General features: G+C 45.6%; 1 protein-coding gene across 1 annotated transcript in view; it reads right to left on the bottom strand.

Moving 5' to 3' along the window:
* Positions 1 to 4,480: 4,480 nt before the first annotated feature.
* The window catches only part of Lekr1 (leucine, glutamate and lysine rich 1), a 127,085-nt gene continuing 107,737 nt past the window's right edge, over positions 4,481 to 23,828 (bottom strand). Inside the window, exons 11-13 of the mRNA XM_075950812.1 lie at positions 20,028 to 20,192; positions 16,639 to 16,938; positions 4,481 to 6,581 (exon numbers count right to left, since the gene is read on the bottom strand). Of these exons, the coding sequence (XP_075806927.1) occupies positions 6,177 to 6,581; positions 16,639 to 16,938; positions 20,028 to 20,192 (870 nt within the window). The 3' untranslated portion in view covers positions 4,481 to 6,176. The remainder of the gene's footprint in view (positions 6,582 to 16,638; positions 16,939 to 20,027; positions 20,193 to 23,828) is intronic.

Raw genomic sequence — 23,828 nt, 5'->3', positions numbered from 1 at the left:
AAGTTGCCCTCTGACCTCTGCTCACACGCTGTGGCACTTGCACGCTCACATATGCTCATCAAACAGCCGCACACACTAAAGTTTAAAAAGCAAGTGAACTACTAGTAATACGTAATTTTCACGATTCATAATTATTCATTAATAGATATTTATGTCATTTTAAGGTTGACAGAGCAATAGTGACTATCACAGCAGCTCAAACCAGAGAATCTGCAGAAAGTTAGGCATGTATTTATAGTAACTTAATATGGTAGGGAGTTCAAGAAAGGTTTTGCAGTCATAAAAAAATCATAAAGCTAAAAATTTTCCAAGTGCCAACATTTATAACGTTTCGGCTATCTTTAAAACACTCAAAACACCTACTTAAATTATTTAAGATTCTAACCTAAATATGCGTAAGAGGTACATAGTTTTTTCCCTTGTTAATCTAGGGAACATTAGCAAATGTTATGATTGAGTCTGGAGGGAACACGTGGGTTAGGCCTATGGCCAGGGCTGTTAAAGTGGTGGATTTTTTTTCTCTAACTCTAAGTATTGTATACTGCATGGAAAAAGAAAATGATTCCTGTCTCGATCCTTGCGACCCAGGCTTAAACCTCGAATACATTATTTTAAAGTCCGGCCATAGGGAGTGGAAAGTTGACGACTCCAGGTTTTCAGAAACCCAGGGAAAAGAAGTCACTTGCATCTTGGCAGTGACCTTAATTCCCTAGAAACTTAAGGCTTTGGATAGAAAATTACGCCTGGAGAACTCATTTGCCTCAAGGAGGCAGAAGACAGAGAGATTTCTCTAGATTAATGTGCTAGGCCGCATCGAGCTCACTTGGGAGACGGAGACAGCGCTGGCAGCGAGGCAGGGCCAGATGCTCACATCTTCAGCAAATAAATCCACTGCCAGTCTTAATCCTCCACCTTAGAAAAGCATCTACACTGCTTCAAAACCCTGAATTAGACTTGTCTAATTGTTGGGTTTGAATTACCTAACTATGAGAAGTATTTTTAATTTTACCTATAAGTGCACGCACTCCTATCAGCACTAAACACGCTAATAGGAGTTATCAAACTTGTAAGTGGCAAATGAAGTCAATCTGTCTCATTATTTTTACAGTGATCAATGGATTGACTGAGAGGATCTCTATATGCAGCCCTGGCTGGCTTTGAACTTGTAGTGATCCTCCTGCCTCTACCTCCCTGGGGCTGTAATCACAGGTGTGTGCTACCCTACCTGGCTTCTTCCATTCTTTTCTGGCCTGGAGATATGGCTCAGCAGAAGAGCTGCGAAGAAAAGCAGAAGAGAAAAACCAGTCTCCAGGTGTTCACAGGTGCCCTCGCACAGCGTGCACGATGCCGGAAAGAAAGAAGAAAGAAAGGACAGCGTATCCAAAGACGACGGCTCTCCCCGCGTATCACCAAATGAGCTTACGATGCTCATGGCAAGTGTGTTTAACGTCTCATTGTGTTATCCAGATTTGTGAGACTGCGAATCTGGACTGAATTCTATTTAGCTGGTGTTAATTCTGTCTTTAAAACATATTAATCCAGGAGAAATGCCACAAGTTAGTTTTCTACTTAATGTGATTCAGAACTAATTCCTGGACAAATAAATTTTACACTGTTTACTTCATCACCCGAGAAAATGTCCAGAGTCTCAGAAGACAATAAGCATCACCATTACAAAAATAAACAGAGTTTCAGATACATGCTATTCTGAGATTAGAGTTTAAGATTATTCAACGAGCTGCCAATGATTAAAACCAAAATGCCTCTATTGGATTAAAACAATAAAACCTCCAGTTATTCTCAGGCTCATGGAGGTTTTAGAGTTTTAGGAATGAGTATTGATTTTCTTTATCCACTAGTTTTCCTGGAGTGTTATGGATTCACAATCAATGGCCACGTAGGAAAATCTTAATGCACTGGAAATGGGTGTTAGATGGGTCAGTGTGGTGCATGGTGGTGGGTGTCCTCATTGCCCCATGTCTTCTCTTAGGTAGAGGAACTAAGCACAGCAAGGCCATTGTCTGCCTTGTGCTAAGCAATGTGGAATACCCCACCATGAGCAACAGACTCACCCCGTAATGCAAATGCAAACCACTTCAGGCTGGGGTTAGAGATCAGCGATGGAGATCTTAGCTTGTGCAAGGACGGGGCGGCAGCGGGGGGGGGGGGGGAATCAAAGGGGGGAAGAGGAAGGGAGGGCCGGAGAGAAGAGAGAGGAGAGGAGCAGAGGGGATGGAGGGGAAGGAAGGGGAGAGGAGAGGAAGCTGGAGGAAGGGAGGGGGAGAGAGGACAGGGGAGGATAGTAGCAGGCTTGGGTGTGAGGTGAGGAATTCTGTGTTTTTTACACTCTGCCAGTGGATGCTGATCTTGCTGGAAGGGCTGACTTTGAGTAGGAAAAAGCTGGCCCACTGGACATATTCTTTGTCTGGAAATAAGATGGGTAAGCCAGGAGTTGAAGCCCAGGGTCTTCCATTCCGTCGGATGTTACACAGTTATGCAAATAGAAAGCTAATTAACTAAGTGAACGATTATCTGGACCAGGTGATGTTATTAGGTCTCTTCAGTACCACAAAGTGTGAAGATTTTAAGGTAACCCTTACTTTACTTGGAGCATTTTCTTTTATATTTCCCTTCATGCAGTGAAAATCAGATTTTATTACACAGTTATCACTCCAGAATCGCCCTGTGTAGCTGTAGTTACATTCTCTGAGTCAAGACATGATTATTTCTGTTTCATGTCCACTTATCTCTTCCTCCACAGTTCCTACAGCCTTTTCAGATCCGCGTGCTCCTGTAAGGGGCATTCTATGGGCAGTAGTCTGTGGGGTCATGTGATTCCCAAATGAAACATAGCTCCCACTAGTTCACATTATTCTTAAATAGAGATGATCCTCCAATTAGAGCCATGCCCATCAAATGCAGTCTTGCCAATGTGTCAAGGGCTGGTAACAGTTTCAGATTGCAGTTAGAGGGAGGAAAAAAAAATCCCTTCCCTGCCCTGAATAGAATTTTAATCTAACGCCTATTCCTTATTCCCAGCACCAGTATCTTCATTAGAACTTCATTAGTTCGCCCGGACCACTCACTGTCTGCCAGCTGCTGCTGCATCCTCCAGTCTCCCCACCCCACACCACCCCAGCACAGGCCTGCCAGGGCAAAGCTCCTCATTTTCAGAAAAGCACGTGGCATGTCCAGCTAATAGCACGCACTGGCCCGTAGTCAACACCTTCGTGCAGTGAGATCAGCCTATCAGGTTTCTATGATTCCCACGTCTGTTTATGCATTTCTTCTGACTGGTCTACTTTTTTCTGTACAATTCTGCTCCTCTTTTTAAAGTCTTGCTGTATATACTGATTTTTTTGAAGCATTCCTGATTCCCCTACTAAGATTCATCCACCTTGCTCTCAACATTTTACTCAGCACCTCCCATGTGTATGATGTCCACAAATGCTTTATTCTTGGCCCCTACTATATAATTCTTGAGGATTGATAATATGTCTTTTTTTTAAGCTCTCACAATTTCTTTTTAAAATGAAAGTCTCCACATCTGTTGAAAAAACAAGTAAGTGGATAGCTTTAGGGTTAACCTGTAACTCAAGATGCTCAGAAACCTCAGAAATCTGAAATTATTTATTATTTTAAAATTATTTGATTACTTTCTGTGCACGGGTGTTTTGTCAGGACACATGTGTGTGTGCCACCTGTGTGCAGTGCCCACGGAAGTGAGAAGAGGGCATCAGGTCCAGATGGAGTTACAGATGGTTGAGTTGCCATACGGATGACGGGAACCAAACCAGGGTTCTCTCTGCACGAGCAGCGAGAGCTCTTAGTCACTGAACCATGTCTCCAGCCCCTCACTACCTTCTTAATATTCATGATACTCTTTCAAGCCAAGAGTTCATCACCAGGAAAATCAAGGAGATGGGTTTTTAACCTCTAGTGTCTTGTGACACTTTTAAGGATTTCTTTCTTCAAATACATAGATATGCCCATAGCTCAATCTGCACTATTCAGATGGTGTAGGCTAAACTAAATGTAATTACCATTTTTCTGTTTATCCATCTATGTGTCTGATACCTTTGTAGCATATAACACAACCGTGTGACAGACAATGGTTCCATTCTGAGTTCCAGACATTCATCACAAAGCAAGAGTATATCAACAAACTAAGAAGCCAGGTTTTGCAATGGCGGTCTTTACATCCGTAGAAAAGCTTGCATGTGACTTTCCTTACTGACCCACATTCACGGTAAAAATAAAGAAACTCATTGTATGCCTGGGGCTCCTGCAATGGGAGCTGAGATTGCAAAACAGCGAGCAAGCGTGTCTCACCTGATGGTAGAGATTGTCGCCCAAGATGCTCTGGGCCTTCGCGGGCTTTACCGTCTACCTTATGTTACAGTATTTATAATTCAACATGCAAACAAAGTTCAGAACCAGGAGATCTAGTAAACCGGTCCCTGCCACATTATACAGGGCGATACCGAGGAAGGGTATTTCTTATTTTAATAGGTGCATATTTGCATCAGCATTCGCTAGAAGCCCTAGAATTAGCAAAGGACACTTGTTACCTTGCAGTCATTTTACCCTGAATCAACTTTCCTTCTCACACACAAAGTGAGGGGACTTACAGAAGGACAAATATTAACTGCAGGGTGGGTGGAGCTGGCGACAATCACGATGGAGGCTTGGGAAGACGCCTTTAGGGCTGGGAGGACTGGGATTGAGTGACAGTGTTCTGGTTCAACTCCCGTCTTGGAGTATACTCCTTCAGTCCACCCTCCAGTCACGCTTCTGTGCTGCTGGGCTCTCCTGTGAGACGCCAGAGTGAAGAATGGTAACCTCTGCGAGACAACGGGAAGTATCCTGATCCTAAAGCAAGACTCCTACCTAAAGGAGTCAGGAAACCGGGGCACCTGGTGTGGACTTATGCTGTGGTTAAAACCCTCTAGCAAGCCTCAGGACGACGGGAGGTAACTTTGATTGTGTTTAGTCAGGGTATTCTCCTAGGCAGCGAGTGGGGAGGCTGCCAGGTACCTATGGCCTCTCTCACCAATATTGCAGCAAATGTGATAATTGAGCATGCCACAGTCACACGTGCTTTCCCCGGAGGAGAAGGGGGAAGCTGGATGTCCATGTTTCAGCAGGCAGAGGGGTTAAGTCGGTTTTCACCCCCCCCCCCCCAACGTAAAGACAAAAATCCCATGGAGAAGACAGATGAGCACCAGCCCTAGGTACGGACAGCTACAGGAGCGGGTAGCTTTAAGATGACTTCAAAGAGCAGATCTTGTTCTACAGTCTCACCCCGAGAACAGAAACTGTAATCGGTTACCCATTTCCCAGGGTAATCAATTTTGAATCCAAGTTAGCCTTCTGTTCTTTTTACCAGGAGATCTTGTTAGTTCTCTTCCCAGTGACTGGAGAATCTAAGTTCAATAGAACTCAGCTATGTGCCAGAATCCTCCAATGCAGAAAATAGCCATCAAGAAACACTTTCATGCCTTCTGCTTTCTGAAACGATAGTCAGAATCTGACCAAACCACTTTTCCCTGAATGGGAGTCGCCATCCTTCTGTAGCAGGCCCCCTGCCTCATGGTGGGTGGTCTCCTGCAGGCTGTCAATCACGACTTCTGGACCCAGCCTACAAAGCCATCCATACCCAGGTAGATCGAGGGAGAGGAACATTGGGTGATGTTAGCTCTGCGAGGATTTGAAGGAAGTACTTTGGAAATTAAGGACTTCCTTTTCTATTTGAAATACTTATTACATCTATGCATTTAATAACCAAATGAACAAATGCCAATAAAACCAATATAATCTACTCTTCTTTGTGGAGATGATCTGCTTGCTAAGGAAAGAAAGCAGGAAGGGAGGGGGAGGATGGAAGACGGGAAATGACTGAGGGAGAAAGAAAAACCCACTAGGGTGAGAAGTCTAAAAGACCAGGGTCGCAGAGCGTACAATAGATTCATGAGCATGGAAATCAGCCCTCTGGAATACCGACTTCATTGTCTGTTGCCATTTCCAAAGCCTTTTGAAAGTTCCTAGCTTTTTACAGCCCTTGTTAAATATATCTACAGACACGTTACGTTTCCGGGCACCCGGTTACAGCGAGCCTCTGGCAGGCTATGAAAGGGTGTGTACACCGTGGACAGAACTGCTCCTGGCTCCGGTCATCACTGCTGACTCAGCCTCCGGCTAAGGATGGCAGACAATCTCCGCCGGGTCTCATTCACCAAAGATGCTCTGCCCCTGGGAGGATGTGACTGGGGAAGGGCGGGCAGTCCGGAGCTGCTGACCTTCTTGAGCTTATCTGGGCTTGGGGAAGCTGTGGGTTTTGGCAGTCCGTGCAGGCTGGGCGGGTTGGTGCCTCGTCCACAGTTCTGCCTCGCACTGCTTTGTTGGCGGTGATTGCTGACTGCGGTGGCATGGTAGGTTAGGGTGCCCTTGTTGAGGGAACACGGTAAGCTTCCTCCACTCCTCCCGAGCTCCAGGAGCTGTTCTCTGGCTTGACTCAAAGCCTCTGTCAGTTCAAAGCGTTCTTCACACTCTCTCCGCACCGTTTCCTGGAGAAAAGTGTTCTGAAAAAGAGACAAGGAAAAAGCAGCCCTGCCTTTAAACAGTTTATGTAAGTGACGAGTTCCTGACAGTTTAAATCAGACTGAGCTGAAGGTCGGAGGCTGTATTCTCTGTCTCTTTACTACACAGCCACGCGTGAAAGGGAAGGGAGGAAAAGTGTGTGAGGCTGGAGAGAAGGCTGACAGAATGTTTAGTTCAAGCCTTGCCATTTGTGAGTGAGGTGGGGGGACCCGTTCAGGGTTCTGTGGGTGGTATGGAAGGACGGGGCCAAAAAACCCAGGCCCACCAAGGCTGACATCAGTGGGATTTCAACTTCCTTGCCTCGTGTCTGATAGCCACTAAATATTATCTGTAAAGTCTTCACATGTTACTCTATAATGAGAGCACAGCCCAATCCATGAAGGAAACTGGTAAAATCACGAGATTGAGAAGAATAACAATATAGCAACCACAGTGGTTAAATAGCAACACTAGTTATTTCTCAGATGCTTTCCAGAGAACTTAAACATACAGGTCATGCGTCATTCTGTAGGATAATCTCCCCCAATAAAGAACACGGTCTTCTTTTAATTCCAGCAGAAATCTCCCATTAGGTTGGTGTGAGCGGTGCTGGATAGCCCGCGTTAGTTCACATCACTGCACTGTGAAGACTACCTGAGGTGATTAACTTTGTGTTGGGCCCTGGAGAGGGTGGCAGCTCACAGCAGGAGGGCATGGTACAACCGGCCAGGAAGGCCTGCCAGGACCCCGCACACCTCCAGTGATGCCCACAAGGCCAACATCTGAAAGGCCCCAACACTTCCCAACAGCATCATCTGGGGACTAATCCTGTACCATGGGGGCTGGGGAGATCCTCAATGTCCAAACTATAGCACAGCCTCCTACTGAAGAGGCTTGCAGCCTCATGAGATTGGCCAGAACTGGCTTCTGTGAATCTAACGGAAGAGCAGATGCTATGAGTGTTCAATAAGGATGGGATTTTGGATAGGATTGTCTGTAGAAAATGCAGTCTCACACAGTAGGGATATATTGAGGCAGATGTAAGCAATATGATTGGATGAGAGATTCTTTCTTTCTTTTTTTCTTTCTTTCTAGCTGAGGAATTCTCCATTTTCACATATGGAGTTCACCACAGTTCCCTCAAAAGCCATAGTAAACATTAGGTCTTGGATCTTCCCAGTGTCCAGATACCACAAAATGTCATCCTTAGGCATAATATGGCCATTGTAATCAGAGCAGCTGTGGTCTCCCACAGTAGACGCTAACACAGGAGGGCTCCTGACATTTCCTCAGAGGAGGAGCGAGAAAGGAAGGTCATCAGATGCCCACCTGAGATTCCATCCACTCCCTTTCTCTCCTGCTCACTCCACTTGCTATAAATAATTCTGCTCTAGATGCCCAGGGGCTCAGGAGGTGCTGGAGTATACCGTAGGGGAAGGTTAATTGAAGTGTGTGTGTATGTGTGTGTGTGTGTGTGTGTGTGTGTTTGCGATGCTTTTAGGAGGTCGTCACCCACACTGGAGTAGGACTTTATAGAGAGGCAGCTGTTTTGGGGTTACCTATGCTCCTGCTAATGACACCACACCCGTGTTCCTGTAAGTAAGCCCAATAGAACCATGGTTCAGCAAGCTGGGTTTGATCAGTCATTGGTGGCCTGTCTAAGGTGTATAGGTGTTCGTTCATGAAAAGGGTTGCTGCACCTGGCATTGCAGGCCAAAGGATCTGTAAATGGGGAGAGGGTTAGGGAGATGGTTCAGTTACTATGTGGTTGTCAAGCAATCATGAGGACTTGAACTCAGTTTTCCCCAACACCCATGGAAAAAGTCAGGGATGGCAAAGCATGTCTCGAATCCTAGTTCTGAGAAGGCAAAGGCAGGAGGATTGCTAGGAGTTTTGGGGCCAGCTGGTCTGCCTAAACTGGTGACATGCAGGTTCAGTGAGACATCCTGTCTCAGGAAGTAAGGGGTAGAGCGATGGAGGAAGACACCCAGCATTGACTTCTGGACCAGTTGACTGCCACGTGTGCATGTACTTACACACACACAGGACGAAAAGTCAGTCGTTCAATGTCGTATCTTAAAAACAGACACACTTGCAGTGATAGCGACCTAGGAATTATCAATCAGGTTAGCCTGTAGAAATAGCCAAGGCATTTCCAAGTCCGACTCTTAGTGGAAAACATCCTCCCTGTGGGTCTACTGACTGATCTGCCATCAGCGGAACTAAATAAGAACTCAGCAGGCCAAGCTGCATCTTCCTGTATTTGAGTTTCTCGTGATTATGGGCAGAACTTTACCGAGTTACAAATTTCATAATTAAAATACAATTTGGGCCGAGTATGGAGGTGCATACCTCTAATCCAAGCACCAGGGAGGCAGAGGCAGGCAGACCTCTGTGAGTTCGAGGACAGCCATGAGTACATAGAGAGGCCCTGTTCTCAAAAAAACCTAAACCAACGACAACAAAAAGACTATGGAACAGTTCCAGATCAACGCGGTAACTTTTATTAAAGCCATTAGAATGCCGGGGTCAAAGGTCCTCATTTATATTTATATTACACACACATGTGATCCCCACTCATGTCTATTTTTTAAGGTGTTGGTCAATTGTTTGCTTCTGCTGGTTTTTGGTTTTTAGAGCAATTGGAAACTACTGGCATGTAGGCTTTGTCGTCTGGCCCTCATTAACTCCACCTGAATACTGGTTGGAAGTCGGGGTCGGGGAAATATTAAGCTGCTTACGAGGAAGATTAATAAGGTGCTGTGTTAGGGCCATCACATTTCCTGCTCTTGATATATTTACCAAAAAATGTTTTTAAAAAAGGACACAGAAGTGAAGGTTGCTTACATAACTCGCAGAGAACCACTCCGCCTTGGAGTGGTAGAGCCCAGCCACCTCCTAGCCCTGTGCCTGTGTCTGTGTGAGGAGTCTGTTTCATCATGGCAAGCATACACTTGCCATTTCATGTCTAGGATGTCAAGGTGCTGAAAACCGGGACATTTCCATCTGATTTTTTTCAAGACTCTAAACTCTAATGCTCTAACCTTTCTTTCGAAAAGAAAGAGTTCATGACATTATTTATCTATTTACAGTATTTATCTAGATATACAATGCTATCTGCCTATACGCATCATTTGCCTATATATACAGTAAGCTGGCTAACGTGTAGAAGTAACCAAATTTAAGTGGGTTTCAATGAACTAGTATAAAATACTCCTGCTTAAGAGTCAGTTTTTTGAAGCATTGAAAACTAAGGATAGCAACGAGCAGCGAGGCAAGCAAGCCAGCGGCACAGAGGACAGGCATAACAACACGAAAAGATGAAGCAACGCCTTGATGAGCGGAGCTCGCCTTAAAGAGAAATAAAACTCAACCGATTCACTGAACATGACTCTGAGCCTCTAAGAAAGTCACACTCTACAGAAGACACACCCAGGGCAGGTCCCTTCAAAACTGGCTTCAGGCAAGTGCTGCGGGGAAGGAAAGGGTAGGGTGAACAGAAAGACATCCCCAAGAGCAGGTGCACGTGCAGCGTGGTGCCAGCCGGCTCCAGGCTGTGCCCTCCAGCCAGGGAGGGTTGAATCAGCCGTCGGGTTCTCAGACTGCACCCTCCAACTCCTGCTGGACACACTCCAGCCGAGAGGAAGATCAGGGGTGGGGGCAGGGAGGGGCCAGCCCTCGGCAACTCATCCCACAAGGTTATTAGCCTTCGGAACAAAGGATTAATTCTCTTCCTATTATTTCCCAAGCCAGGAGGACCTCTGAATTGAAAACAGGATCCACAGTTGGGAATTTCATCTGGGCCAAAACCACTGTGGTTTTGCGGATATTCTTAAGCGGATAACCTAACACCTTCGTTTTCTCTGCTGCCGTCACAACTACTCCCCACTAAGCTGCCACTACAACTCAGCTTTGTCCACAGGTAGCTTAGGTGTTGTAATTTACGCAGTCATGGTGTACAATAAGGAAACAGACATTAGGAAGTTGCTATTTCAGGAGTGGAGTGGGCCAGCACGATGACGGACATGTGGATGTAGTCAGTCAGTAGCCATTAGCGGAAAATTCCATCCTATGTGAAAAGAAGCCCGACCTCTGGTGGGCTATATTGTTTTCAGCAATTGGGCAAGAAGTCTGGGCCGCGCAAACTCTTTTTATTTGCTTGCTTTGTTTTGGGGATAGGGTCTCACTATGCATTTCTAGCTGGCCTGGAACTCGCTGTGTAGACCAGGCTGGCCTATGTCTCGCAGAGATCCTCCTGCCTCTGCCTCCCGAGTGCTGGACTAAAACGGTGTGCGCTACTTTGCCTGGCTGTAGCAGACTTTTAATATTCATTTTTACTGAGGGACACGAAAAAATGCAGAAGATAGACTATGCTTCATGGGGCTGAAAATTACAAGTAAACACGAAAACAATCAATGAAGCCAGCATCCTCTACCTGTCCTAGACGGGATTATCTTGGGCCACACTTTACCATCACATGGTAAAGGAATATCACGTGGAAGTCAAAATGAAATGGCAGGCACCAAGTAAAGAAGGGAAAAGGGGGTTTCCAAGCAGAGGCAGCAGCAGGAGAGACACAGCCAGGCATGGAACACGGCTGCTGGAAGCCACAGCTTGTAAACACAGAAGAGCCCAGCACTGAGGGAGGAGGAGGCGAGCAAGTCAGATGAGGAGAACTTTGGCAGCGAGTTATCACTGGAGCCTTTACTTGGCTCTGAGAGGGCCAGCTGGTTCATGGGAAGAGCTTTCAAGCAGGGCACTGGCACAATCACACTGGCATGAAAGGAAGCTCTCTCTGCCAGCTTTGTGAACGACGTCGTGCGGGGAGGTGGGGGACAAAGCTGGAGACAGAGAACGGCAGGGGCTCAAAGTTTTCATGGAGGGTTAGTGTGGCCTAAGGAGGGGGGAATTACTGTGCCACCCGTTGGTGCTGGGCACTGTCTACAGCTACCTCAAAACTCTCAGATAAAGGTTGCTTCAGTTGGACTTAAAATAATCGATTGCTTAATTGTACTCCCACAGAGCAAGCTAGTATAAAATTGAAAATGTAAATTAGCTCACCCTCTACTTAACTTTCTAGTATTAGAAGTGGCCAGTTCCCCACTTTTTGAGAACGTGAGAGTGGCTGGTTTTATACTTTTTTTTTTTTTCCGCCTAGAGACAACTGAGTGTTTTCAGTTCCAAACACAGAGAAGAAGCAAGGGAAGGCTTGGCCAAGTGACTTGATCATTCTGAAGGGGACAGCCCCATTTGCGGGGTTTCAGAATCAGCTGTGTTTGGCATAACTGGGGGGGGGGGACGGGCAATGCCAGGAAAGTGCTGAAGAATAAGCACAGATGGCATTGTTCGTGTTTTACACTAACGAGACCCTGACCAGTCACGGAATGACAGATGACACAGTTTCTACCAACTCTAACCAGACAGAACCCAGGACAGTGAGTGGCCAGCCAGCTGAGGGGGGGCACCTGAGGCAAGGAGAAGTTCAGTGAGAAAGGTGTGGGTACCATTTAGCAAAGATGGGTGCAGCTGCCGTGCGGCTGTCTGTTCAGCCACAAACACCGCAGAAAGACAAAAAATGGCTTTTTGGTGAAATAGGAATGAGAAACTAAATAAAATTTTAGGAACGAAGATGGATTTTAGGTTGACTACATTAAAATTATATACTCATGCTTCCAAACACAATAAAGCCAACTATCGTAGGTTTATCAGAAGAAAAGCTTCAGAAATTACAAAACCCCTCAGAATAACGGTCTTCAAGAACCAGGTGTTCAAGATGAGGGAGAAGAGGGGAAAGACACGCGGTATTCAGGATTTTCTCCTCTAAGTCGTCAATCAGACTCTGGTATCTTGTCACCGCTAATGACATACAACAGAACAGCAGAACAGAACAGAACAGAACAGTTTCTCCGGATGTCACTCTCCTGACGGCCTTTCCCTCGCCACAGGCAGAGATGCCCAAGACTACCCGTGCTCCTTGACCAAATCCTTGGGTTCTCAGTCCAGCTGTCCCTGCTTTCTGCCAGCCAACCCTAAGCATGACCTTTAAAAGCTCTTACCCTTTGAAAGAGAAAACTGATGCTGTAGTATGATGTGTCCTTTAGACTTGTGTTTCCCCTGCCTCTGCTTCCCAAGAGCTAGGATTAAAGGTGTGCACCACCACCACCTGGCCTATTTTTGAATATTTTTTAACTACCATTAGATGGGCTACAAGAACTACAGAATTTGAAAGTTCTGCCCCTCTTCTTCTCTTGTATCTGGTCTTAAAACAAAAAAGACTGAGCTCTGTTTTCCTGTGGATCTGCTTTTTAAAAATTATACTCTTCCTCTTGACTACAAGACCATAACGAGGCCCTTACACTGGGCCACACTGTCTTGACAGAATTCATGTGGAATGCATAGGAGGGGACCACTGGTACCAAAAATATACGCCCTATTTTACTTTGGCTTTAGTAACAATATGCTACTCACTCACATCATCTACCGGCTCTCTCGTTTGCTTCCGGTGTTCCAGGTTTTTAGTGTGTGTCTTCTCCCCCAATAAGAATGTTTTGGAATCTTGTTCAAATTTGCATTGCCAGTAGCTTTGTCTTTTCCACTCCCTGTCGGGGAGGGGGGGTTACCCACCTCCTCCCAGACCTGCTTACGGCATTGTTGTCGCTGTGGAAGGCCACTCTGCCCTTTCTATAGACAAAAACAAATTCCACTCTCTCCTTGTCCTCTCGAAAGGGAACAGGGCTTTCCTTCCCTTAATTAGCTTCCTTAGGAGAACACCAATTTATCTCCATCCTAATGGGAGCTTTCCTCCACGTAATCACAGCTTAAAATTCTCCAGAATCCGAGGAACTTAAAGTGTTTACAGAACATGGCTAGAAACACACAGGACTCTTCGTCTTTTATGACTTTCTTTACAGCTCACATTCTTCTTGCTCGCCAATCCTATCGCTTCCATTGGCTCATTCCCATTTTATAAGCATATTCTGGACATGGGCATGTTTAGCGGGAGAAACGGCCTTGGTAGTTATTTACGCAGACTCCAGCTCTCACTATTTAACCTGAGGTGATATTTTGGTAACTTCTGATGGAAAACCCTAGTTTACTTGTCCCCCCCCGCCCCCACCCCGTGAGAGGTATTTCACACACACACAAAATTTTCACTAACTTTATTTTATGAACTATACTTTCTCCCCTCTAGTAATGGTTCATTACTATTTACATACTAACCTAACATCTATCTTTCAGAAGCCCATATTTTGTTTCATTTTTAATTATTTTATTTTAGGTGTATATGTGTGTGCTTGAATGTATGTTTGTGCACCATATGTGTATAGGAGTCCTCGGAGGTCGAAAGAGGTATCAGATCCTCTGGAACTAGAGTTATAGACAGTTGTGAGCTGTCATCTGGGTTTTGGGAATTGACCCAGGTCATCTGAAAGAACAATTGCTCTTCACTGCTGAGCCGTCTCTCTAGTCCCAAAAGGTCATATTGTAAAAAAAATGAAACTTGTCTTAAAAATGCCTTTCATTTGCAACTAGGAACAAGATGAGATGAGCTCTCCTCAGCTCTCGATCTCTAAAGAGATCCACTCCCCACTTGTAGTTTTGCTAACTACATCACCTCTAGAGGGTGTGGTTAGAAGACATAAGTATAGACTCAAACATTAGAATACTTGGTTTCTAGTGGGTGGAACTGATTGAGAAGGATTAGGGAGGTGTGGCTTAGTTGGAGAAGGTGTGTCACTCACTGGGGGCAGGCTTTGAGGTTTGAAAAGACTGGCCCCATTCCCAATATCTCTTTTTGCCTCCTGCTTGTGGATCAAGATCTGAGCCCTCAGCTGCTGCTCCATGCATCTACCTCCATGTCCTTCCTCTACCACCATAAACTCTAACCCTCTGCAAGTGTGAGACCAACTAAACTTTTTATTTTATAAACTGCCTTGGTCCTGATGTTTTATCATGGCAATAGAGAAATACCAAATACAGAAGCTTCTGATGGTCCTAGGACTCCAGCCTCCTAATAGTTACATCTTAGGTACTTACCTACCTTGCATGTAGGATTGGACTTACTGACTCATTTGGAATGAACAGAATGTAAAAAAAGCTATGGACAACTGTGGGATGCCACTTCTGGGTTACCTAAGGACTGTGGCCTCTGTCTTAGCTTCTGTCTTGGCACCCACTCTCTACTTGCCCTGGGGGAAGTCAGCAGACACTGTGAATTCTTTTCTGAAGAGGCCCATGTGTCATGGAATTGAGGGATACCTCTGGCCAATAGCCACAGGCTCTCTATTAACAGCCCATGAGAATATTAGCCTGCTAATATAACTTTGCTCATTGGAGCAAGCTAGAAGCCCAGCCTCTCTCAGTAGAGCCTCTGGCTGAAACTGTTGCCTCATGGACACCCTCACACCAGCTCTTCCAGACCTTCAACCACAGACACCCAGCTAAACTACAGCAGCTTCCTGATCCACAGAAATAAGATGTTGAGGGGGGATGTCTCAATGGTGAGGGGGTACTTATTGTACAACCGTGAGGGCTAAGCCTGAGGTTGTCCTGGAATCCACAAGCAGAATCACTCCTGGAAGAGTGGTTCTTCCTGGAAAAGGAACTTTTGTGCCACAGAGATCCAGACTTGAATCTCGGCTCCCTCGCTGTGTGAGCCTGTGGAACCACCCAGGCTTGTGGGCTCCTCACTGGCGACGTACAAATAATGGCTACTTTATAGTGGGCGGTGCTCTCATGGAATAGTTTATCCAATCCCTAGTTCAGCCTTGTGATTCTTTATGATAGGCTCATTTCATATCTATTTATTCATATTTATAAGGATGGCAGAAGCTTTCTGTTTTGGTTAGCAATTTAAAACTAGCAAGAAAATGGTGTTTATTGTTAACATCTCATATTATCCCTAGCACTTTCCATTCACGTCTTTATTAAGATGCCAACAAGGCCAACAAAACTCTTCCTTCTCGCTAGCATTCAAAACTGTCCATTTGCCTTTATATGCTATATCGTCACAAGTGGGATCAAATATTAAAATTAATTGCTACACTATTTCTAAACTGTTTAGTAGTTCATAAATAAGCAAGAGAGAAAAGTTCTCAATAACAACGAGTCTACTTCAGTTGTAAAACACTGCTGAAATAGCTCCGCACACGTAACACAAAAGACTCAAGCAAGGGAGCTGCAGTGGAAGGGCGGGCTGGCAGAGCTGTAAGCCATGAAAGTCAAATTATCTCCACAGCGTCTGGATTTCCTTTTTAGCATAAGCAGCATGCGCTTGGAAAATTACTTGGACAAGATTTAATGTTAAAGCAAGTGAGATGTAATCTGTAAAGATTTCTAGGCTTGGAGCTTTTAGGGGATCATTTGCAAGACAGAACTGATTCACAGAAAGGGCTCAAGCCATAACAGGACAGCTGTGTCACGCCCTGCCCCCACGGCTCGCAGAACCTGGCGGAAGAGGGAGTGGAGTCTAAGAAGCAGGACTGAGGTTTCTCGCTAACATGACAAGACCCTTGTACTTATGGACTCAGAGGACGAAGCTGCCTGAACGAGACTCCCATGGGATCAAGCCAGTCAGCACTCCAGTATGGAGGGGGAAGGGGCTGGTGAGCCTCCCACCCCTGGCTGAGAAGCAATGCTGACCACTGATGGCTGCTAGGGGAAAGAGAGTCAGTTTTCTCTAGGGGTGTGGCTTCGGGTAGATGGGCTGTGTCCCAGTGATGGCTGCACACCCATGGGCAGAACTAACTGAACTGTTATTAAAAACAAACAAACAAACAAACATTAAGTTGGGAAGAGGACATGGGGGGATCAGTGAGTGGAAAGAAGGGGAGGATGGATGTGTATGACTATGACTAACAAATATGTTGTATGAATGCATAATTTTCTCAAAGAGTAAAGGATGCTTAAACATAAGAGAACTATCCCACGGAGGCTAAGGGATGCCATGGAGCCAGCGGTGACTCTTTCTTTGGCGTCAAGCTGCCTGTCCCACTTGTGACTGTTGGTCTGCTTTCTAAAGGGCCGTGCTCTGGGCTGCGGGGGTCACCTGCTTCCTACCTCTTCCTGGGACTGGCTGAACTGCTGCAGCAGCTGCGTTTGGGCCAGCATTACTCTTTCTAGCTCATCTGACTTCTGTTTCATTTCCTTCTTCAAGTCTTCTGAAACTGAGTCATCGCAGCTGGCTTCCTGCTTCAAGCGACACTCGAATTCTGCAACCAGACTCTTCAGGTCTTCGATCTCTTTCCTCTTGGACTCGGATTCCTCAGTATATCGTGCTTGGGATTCGTGGAGCTTTTCTTGGAGAGAGGCCACTTCGAGCCGCAGGTCTTTTGTAGCGCCTGCGATTAAGTCAGCTATCTGTAAGATAAATGGCACATTAGTTTACAGGCAACTGTTTCCAGGGAACAGCAGAGCTCTTGCTGTTGTTGCAAAGTTTCTTCTGATAAACCAGGGTGCTTTTCTACCTTTACGATAAAAGCAAATCCTATGACATAGAGGCCTTCAGATATTTTTAAAGTCAACACAGATTTTTATTTATTTTTTTCTAAAATGGTATCCCATTGACTACTTGGGCACCCTTGGAAATACTTAAACCTCTGTGACTGTATCGAGCTGCCAAAGGTACTCAATTTTCCGCAAACAGATGGGAGAGGGCTTGGCTGGATGCGGGGGCCTCCAAGTGCCCGCCTGATGTTTGGAGGCACAGCTGTACTCCTCTGGGGTCAAAACAGCAAGTTTGCCTTTGACGTACTTTTTTCCCTATATATTGGTGTACCCCAAACACTAGCTCTGTCTTCTACAGCGGCACTCCACCCCTTCCCCACTTCTCGTGATCACAGATATTCCAGATTGTTCTATAGTGGGGTACCAGCAAATGTTTTCTAAAAATCCCCCTGGGTTAGATCTAATTTCAGTGGTGAAATCCCTTTGCCGCTGCTGCTACTCTGTCACCAGTGGAGACTGAGCAGAAATGAGAGACGCTTAGCAGGCTCTGGAGAGCCAGGCCTGGCTACAGAGCACTGGTAAGACAACTGGAACGACTGAAGAAGTAAGTGTTAAACTTGAGTGACTTGAACTGAAGGAGAAGTAGCCACTAAGCCGGTCATTACGGCGTTCCGGAGAACAGCAGGACAGGGCACCAATGTGCCGCTCCTCACACAAGAGCACTAGACAACCCAGGGAACCGTCTGCCCATAGCACGCAGTCTGCAGAAGGGAAGAGACTTCTCTTCCTCCTTGAAAAACAAAACAGTGAGCTTGGGGGATCACTCCTAAATTCTAGCCAAGGCAAGAGAATCACTGGGACTCTGTGGCCGGCTGGGGCTTCAAGGTAAGTGCCAGAACAGTGTGAGTTACTGTCTTAAAACACCAAAACCAACCAAACAGAACTCCCAAAACAACAGCAAGCAAACAACAGAAGAGCAGGCGTGCCAACCACGTCGTGAGTCCTCTACTTATGGTCCAGTAGGAAACCAGCCACGGGGACTCTGGCAACGCCACAGATGCGAGTTTCCAGAGCTCTGGGGACCACTGTTGAAGAACAGTATGCATGAAAAATTAGTTTCAAATGTCCAATTTACATAAGGAATAACTGCTGGAAGAAATCTCTCACCACCATGAGTCACTCCAGGAATTAATATTCTACTATTTTTCAATTAATTCAGAAGAAGGAAGGGGGTCACCGTTAGGTCTGAACAGTGGTCCCTCCCTCCGGGCAGAGATGACAAAGAACAGCAAGCTATCCTATGACAGGGGTTTTCAGAGCCACAAATAGGTTTGGATTTAAAAAATGGGGGGGGGGGTGTCAACATTTCAAAATCAGATTTCTCTGATAACATTTGAATTTAGACTTCTCTTAAGTAATGGTGCCATTTTGTTTGCATCCCTCTGCCCATGGGACCCCAAGCTACTCAGGATGACTGCAGGCATGAGGCGAAGGGAGGAAGGAGATGGCCACTCTGTGGAGCCCTTGATGCAGGAGCTACGCAGCAAGATGTGTGGACCTGGCCAGGACAGGCTACACCATCAGCGGAGAGGAGGCACCAAGCTCCGGGCACATGCATCATGGTTTTAATAGGAATTCATTTAAAAAGAAAAATCAGATTCAAAGATGAAATCCTCAAGAATTTCAAGCCAGAAGCTTCTGCAGGGCATTCCTAGCGGGGCCAGGCACTACTGTGTCGTGTTCTCTCGTAGCTGGCCCTCCTGTCCTCTGTGAACCCCACAACGGCTCCACATCCGTCTTCACACAAACACAGAGCCTCTTAGGCTGTTGGTGCTTACTTAACATGATTAAAAAAATTTTTTTTCTTCAATTTATTTATGTTTATGAGTGTTTGTCTTGCATGTATGTCTGTGTGCCATGTGCATACTAAGGCCAGAAGAGAGGGTTGGAGCCTTGGGAAGGGGAGTTATGGGAGGGTGTGAGCCGTCATGCAGGTGCTTGGATTTGGATGGGAGTCACCTGCAACCAATGCTCTTAACGCACAGCTTTCTCTCTAGCCCCTGACTCGGATTTAAAAAAACAAATTCAAAATTATATTTTAGAGACATTTATCTATTTGTGTGTGTGCGCACGCATGCATGTGCGCACGTATGTGGCGGTAAGAGGAGATCATGCCGGAGCTGGTTCCCCACTTCCACCATGTGGGTCCCGGGGATTGAATTCACTTTTTTTAGGCATGGTAACAAACGACCTGACCTGCTGAGTCATCTAGGACCTCTAGTATGGATTCTTAACGAGCGTTTTCAGTTTCACACTGACTTTTGATTCATTCTCTTGCCATCTGCCTCTCTCTCCCTCTTTTTCTCCCCTCCTTTTCTTCCCTCCCTTCACTTAAGTCCTACAAAAGCAGGAACAACTTGCCCAACTTGGTGGTATACATCTGTAATCCCAACCCTTGGGAGGCTGAGGCAGGAGGATGTCTCCTAATTAAGTAAAATCAACAACTAACAGACAAAGGGCACTTCAACAGACTCATTACTTTTATAGTATTTTTCCTCATCCAAAAATGAATTAATAAAATCAATAAATTTTTATTAATTAATAAATTAAATATCAATAAAATGTAACAGTTACTTAATATTATAATTAATTAATATTAAAACATCTCTATTAATAAATGAAATTAAAGATACCTCTAGTTAAGAAGACTAAATCCTAGGAAGGACATTTTTAATTGTGTAAAATGCTTTATGATCTTTACTATTAGACCAGGAGTCAAGCTAGTCATTAGTTATGTGGTGTTGTCAGTGAAGCAAATGCATTCGGAGCTTGGTCGAGTGCCTTTGTAATTTGCCTCCAGTATCTTTTCTGAACCACTTGTCTGTGTGGGCAGAACGAAGATACAGTAACCATGATGGCACTATCAAGCTAGAGAAAGGAAGGCGCGCCTGAGAACACGAGGTTGTGTCGCTGGACTGCGGCACAGACAGTGGTGAACAGACCTTCTTCTGCAGGTCCTCTTGTTCTTGCTGATACTTCTGAATTACTTTCTGGTGCTTTTCTTTCTCAATGTCAAGTTCCAGTTTAGCTTCTTCCTTAAAGAGAAGAGCTTGCTCTTGGAACTCAATGAGATGCCGGGCTCTTTCTTTGGTGAGCTCAGCTTCAATCTGGAAAACAGTTTTCAATATTAAAACACACAAAGCCACTTTACCTTGAAATAAGCACGTTCGATACATTTTCAGACTGTAATTTTCAAAAGAGCCAAACAGCAAGTTTGTAATTATAGTAGTCTAACGTTTCTAGTATTAAAAATGCTAGCATAGAAGTTAGCCCCTCAAAGTTGACCTTGGGCCAAATATTCTAGTAACGAAAACCTGGAAATTTAGTAGAGGCGACACTTTTTAGAACTACAAAAAGCGGAGTCACGTATACTTAGGATGACTAAGAGCTTAATCATTGACACTGCTAGCTCCATGCTCATCAGGAGGCGTGGGAAAACAAACCAAAGCAAAGCAAACCCCCTCGGCCCCCATACTGAGGTTGGACTATGTTCAGCTGAAAAAGGAGCAAATGCTGGTGTCTCCGTGGAAGGTTGCAGGGGGGTATGGCGTCACAGACTGTCATTTTAGTGTGACAGAGGCCAGAGGAATGCGGAGGAGACAGACACTCATGTCCCCATCCACATGTAGGCTCAGACAGAATCGCAATGCAGGGAGGGACCTTAGAAACCCCTGGTTCAGTCTCTCATGCTTCTGTGGAAAAAACACATAAGGACTTTGGTTTGAGATGGAACTGAGGCTCGGTCCTGGCTCTGACACTTGCTAGCTGTGTGATCTTACTTTTGTGAGTATACCTCTCCTGGTGGAGCTATAACTAGTTCCCGTGGGAGCCTTTGTGGGGATTAAGTGAGGCAAAGCATCTGTAGAAGCTTGCAGCACGGGCAAGAATTCAACAGGCAATGCGGATCACCTCCACGTGCCAGGGCTGCCGTCTACCATGGAACTGACCTCGAAGGATGTTCCGTGGTGCCTCACGCCTCACAAAACCATAACTCACTCCGTCCCTAGCAGGAGTTTCCATTTCAGACATCACTAAGCAAGCATTCAGCAGTTTTTTCCTGTAGGTGAGCCAGCGTCTTCCTCAATGTGGCTTTTAACTACTGGCTTTGGCTCTGCCTACTAGAAAGAGCAAGGAGGGAGACACCTGTGAGTAAAAGCTCCCCACTGCAGACTTCATCTCCTGAGATCAGAGATGAGATCCGAGCGGCAGATCAGCTCTGGTACACACTGTGTCGTTCTATGGGGTGTGGTGAATGCCTGGATCCCTGGGAAGAGACGGCCAAGCATGACTGCTTCTGACTGTTTGATTCTGGACATTCAGAGAAGAGACGAGATCTGAATTAATTTCTCAAGGGATCCAGGACACAGAAAGTCTGTAAAGTGAATTAAGAGACTAGCCCCAGGGTCAGCAGGACTTACTGCCTGGAGGACAGGATTGCTCAATGGCAAAGTGTAGACAAAACACGAGGAGATATTCCGGCTCTCTCAAAACACGAGGAGATATTCCGGCTCTCTCAAAATACATTCCTACATTGTTTGGGGAAGGGTGACTGGTGGGTGACCTTGAAGGGACATCACAGGGCTGTTCAGAGGGGAAAGAACAGTTCTCTGAAGATCAGACGCCTGTGACCACCTGCCTCTAGGTAGACAACTCACAGAGGCCCTGCACGTTCACGAGTTTGGACAACACCCCGAAGTCTACCTTGTTTACCTTACGTCTGGACTCAGCATCAGCATCATCCCAGCTGTTCCCTTCTCTCCACAGCACACGAAAGATGCCTTTACCCCATTTTACTACACCTGTCTTTCCTCTATTCTACCTCTGACAAAGGCCCCTCTAGCCTTTCCGCAGTCGGTGTTGCGTGGGACACAGTTCTTCAGGAAACATAGACTCGTTTATTCTCTTAGTGGCTTCTCAATGCATCAATTAAAAAAGAACCAAAACTCCTCACAAGCACGTTTTACTAGGCCACTCCCGGCCTATAGGACATCTTCGTGGGGACTGCCGAGAACAGGGGTTTGGATGAAAACAGGTCACACCGGGTGTTTGCTTGGTAAGCACAGCACCGTCTGGATTCCAACCCGCTTTTCCGGTGGTCAGAACTATGCCGGGTGCAGACTGAACTCTGTACACGGCACCTTTTGGCTTTCACCGCCTTGGCTTCCACCACCTTACCCATCTGGCTACTGTGCTTCAGCAAAACTGGAAGGGTAATTCAAGAACACACTGAAGGAAGAAACTCTGTCCAAAAGGTTCGGAAAGTTAAAGGCAGAACTTTGAGTGTTAATTGTTGATAAGTTACCCAGACACTATACTTTTTTTAAGCAACTTGATTTTTTTCAACATTTTTCTTTTCTCTTTCTTTCTCCCCCTTCCCACTCTTCTCTCTTTGCACTAGGACTGACTACATGGGAACCAGAAAGAGCTTCTAAACCACTAAACCATAGCTTCAGGGCCTTAAACAGTTTTGGAGCACTCTGGGACAAAATGTCTACCAAGTATCAAGTGTAAAACTGGAAAGAACCTGTAATTATTTCAGGACAGACTATATTTTTTAAAATGTGGGTTGATTACTCAAAATTGGAGAATAATTAGGCACATAAAGTAGGAGGGACAGGATAAACCATAAATTCGATGACAGTAGACTTTGGAAGAACTTTCTACAAAAGTAATTTCCTCATTTTGTTTATAGAGAAGAGGTCACTTAGGAGCTAGACCAGTTGTCCCTTGATGGAGTCATGAAACAAAGAGCAAAGTTTAGGACGGAAAAGGGGATGCCTGGAGTGAGCACAAGTGAGAGCCTCTCCCCTTTGGGCTATTGCAGGGAAAGGAGGAAGAAAAAGGATGGACCGAATGGGAAATGGGCTGGGCAAGAGAAGCAGTGCAGGCAGGCGGGAGAAGAGGGACTGGCCGTTACCGGTCTGCTTTTCAGGTGGCACGCGTTAAAGAAAGACAAGTAAAATGGAACACTTCGGGGACGCTGCGACAAGGTGTCCCCACGGCACAAAGCCACCGATTCCCTCGTGATCTGCCTTAGTCAGAATGAAACGACAAGTCCATGGCCACAGCGATTTACTTAACCGCATTCCTTACCATTGAGAAGAGGGATTCAGGCCACGTGTGTGGCTGTTTTTATACAGGCTGTTAAGTGGCTTAGATGGCAAGGCGAGTTTCATGCAATATAAATTCTTCTGATGATGATGTTCAAATACAGCACAGATTATTTTATATGCAATAACTCAGTTATTTTAGAAATCGTGGGCAAAAAGATTTCTAAAAATAAGCAGGAGCATTACGCAAGTTCAAAAACGACACAAGGTAAAACCTATGTACGAAGCCTAGGGTTTAGGATTTTTCCTGTTCATCTGTGTCCTCTTCTGGTCAAGCCCACATCCTTGCTGGAGGCTCCTGCTGACTCCAGAGCACCCGAGAAACTGCTTCCGGCCTACCTTTAGTGTCTGCACTGAAGCACAGCCCTTGTATCTCACGCACTCTGTGGCTGATATGGAAGAACAAAGTACTGTCTTTTTGCTACTTCCACAGTGAAATTTCTGTGGCTGACTTTGTTATTCTTTGTTGTCCGTGGAGACAATTCCCATGTGATAACATCGCTGCCTGGTATTCAACAATGTCCAGCATCTTTCAAATCAATTTTAGATGCCAAACCAGGAGCCAGACCAGTCAATTCTGTTTGACAGAGCACAGACCACTTGTGAAAATATATCTCCTGAAGAGAAAGTGCT

Source organism: Microtus pennsylvanicus, chromosome 16 (assembly GCF_037038515.1).
Source record: "Microtus pennsylvanicus isolate mMicPen1 chromosome 16, mMicPen1.hap1, whole genome shotgun sequence".
In the NCBI taxonomy this organism is placed as follows: domain Eukaryota; kingdom Metazoa; phylum Chordata; class Mammalia; order Rodentia; family Cricetidae; genus Microtus; species Microtus pennsylvanicus.
This window is presented reverse-complemented; position numbering and strand designations above follow the sequence as displayed.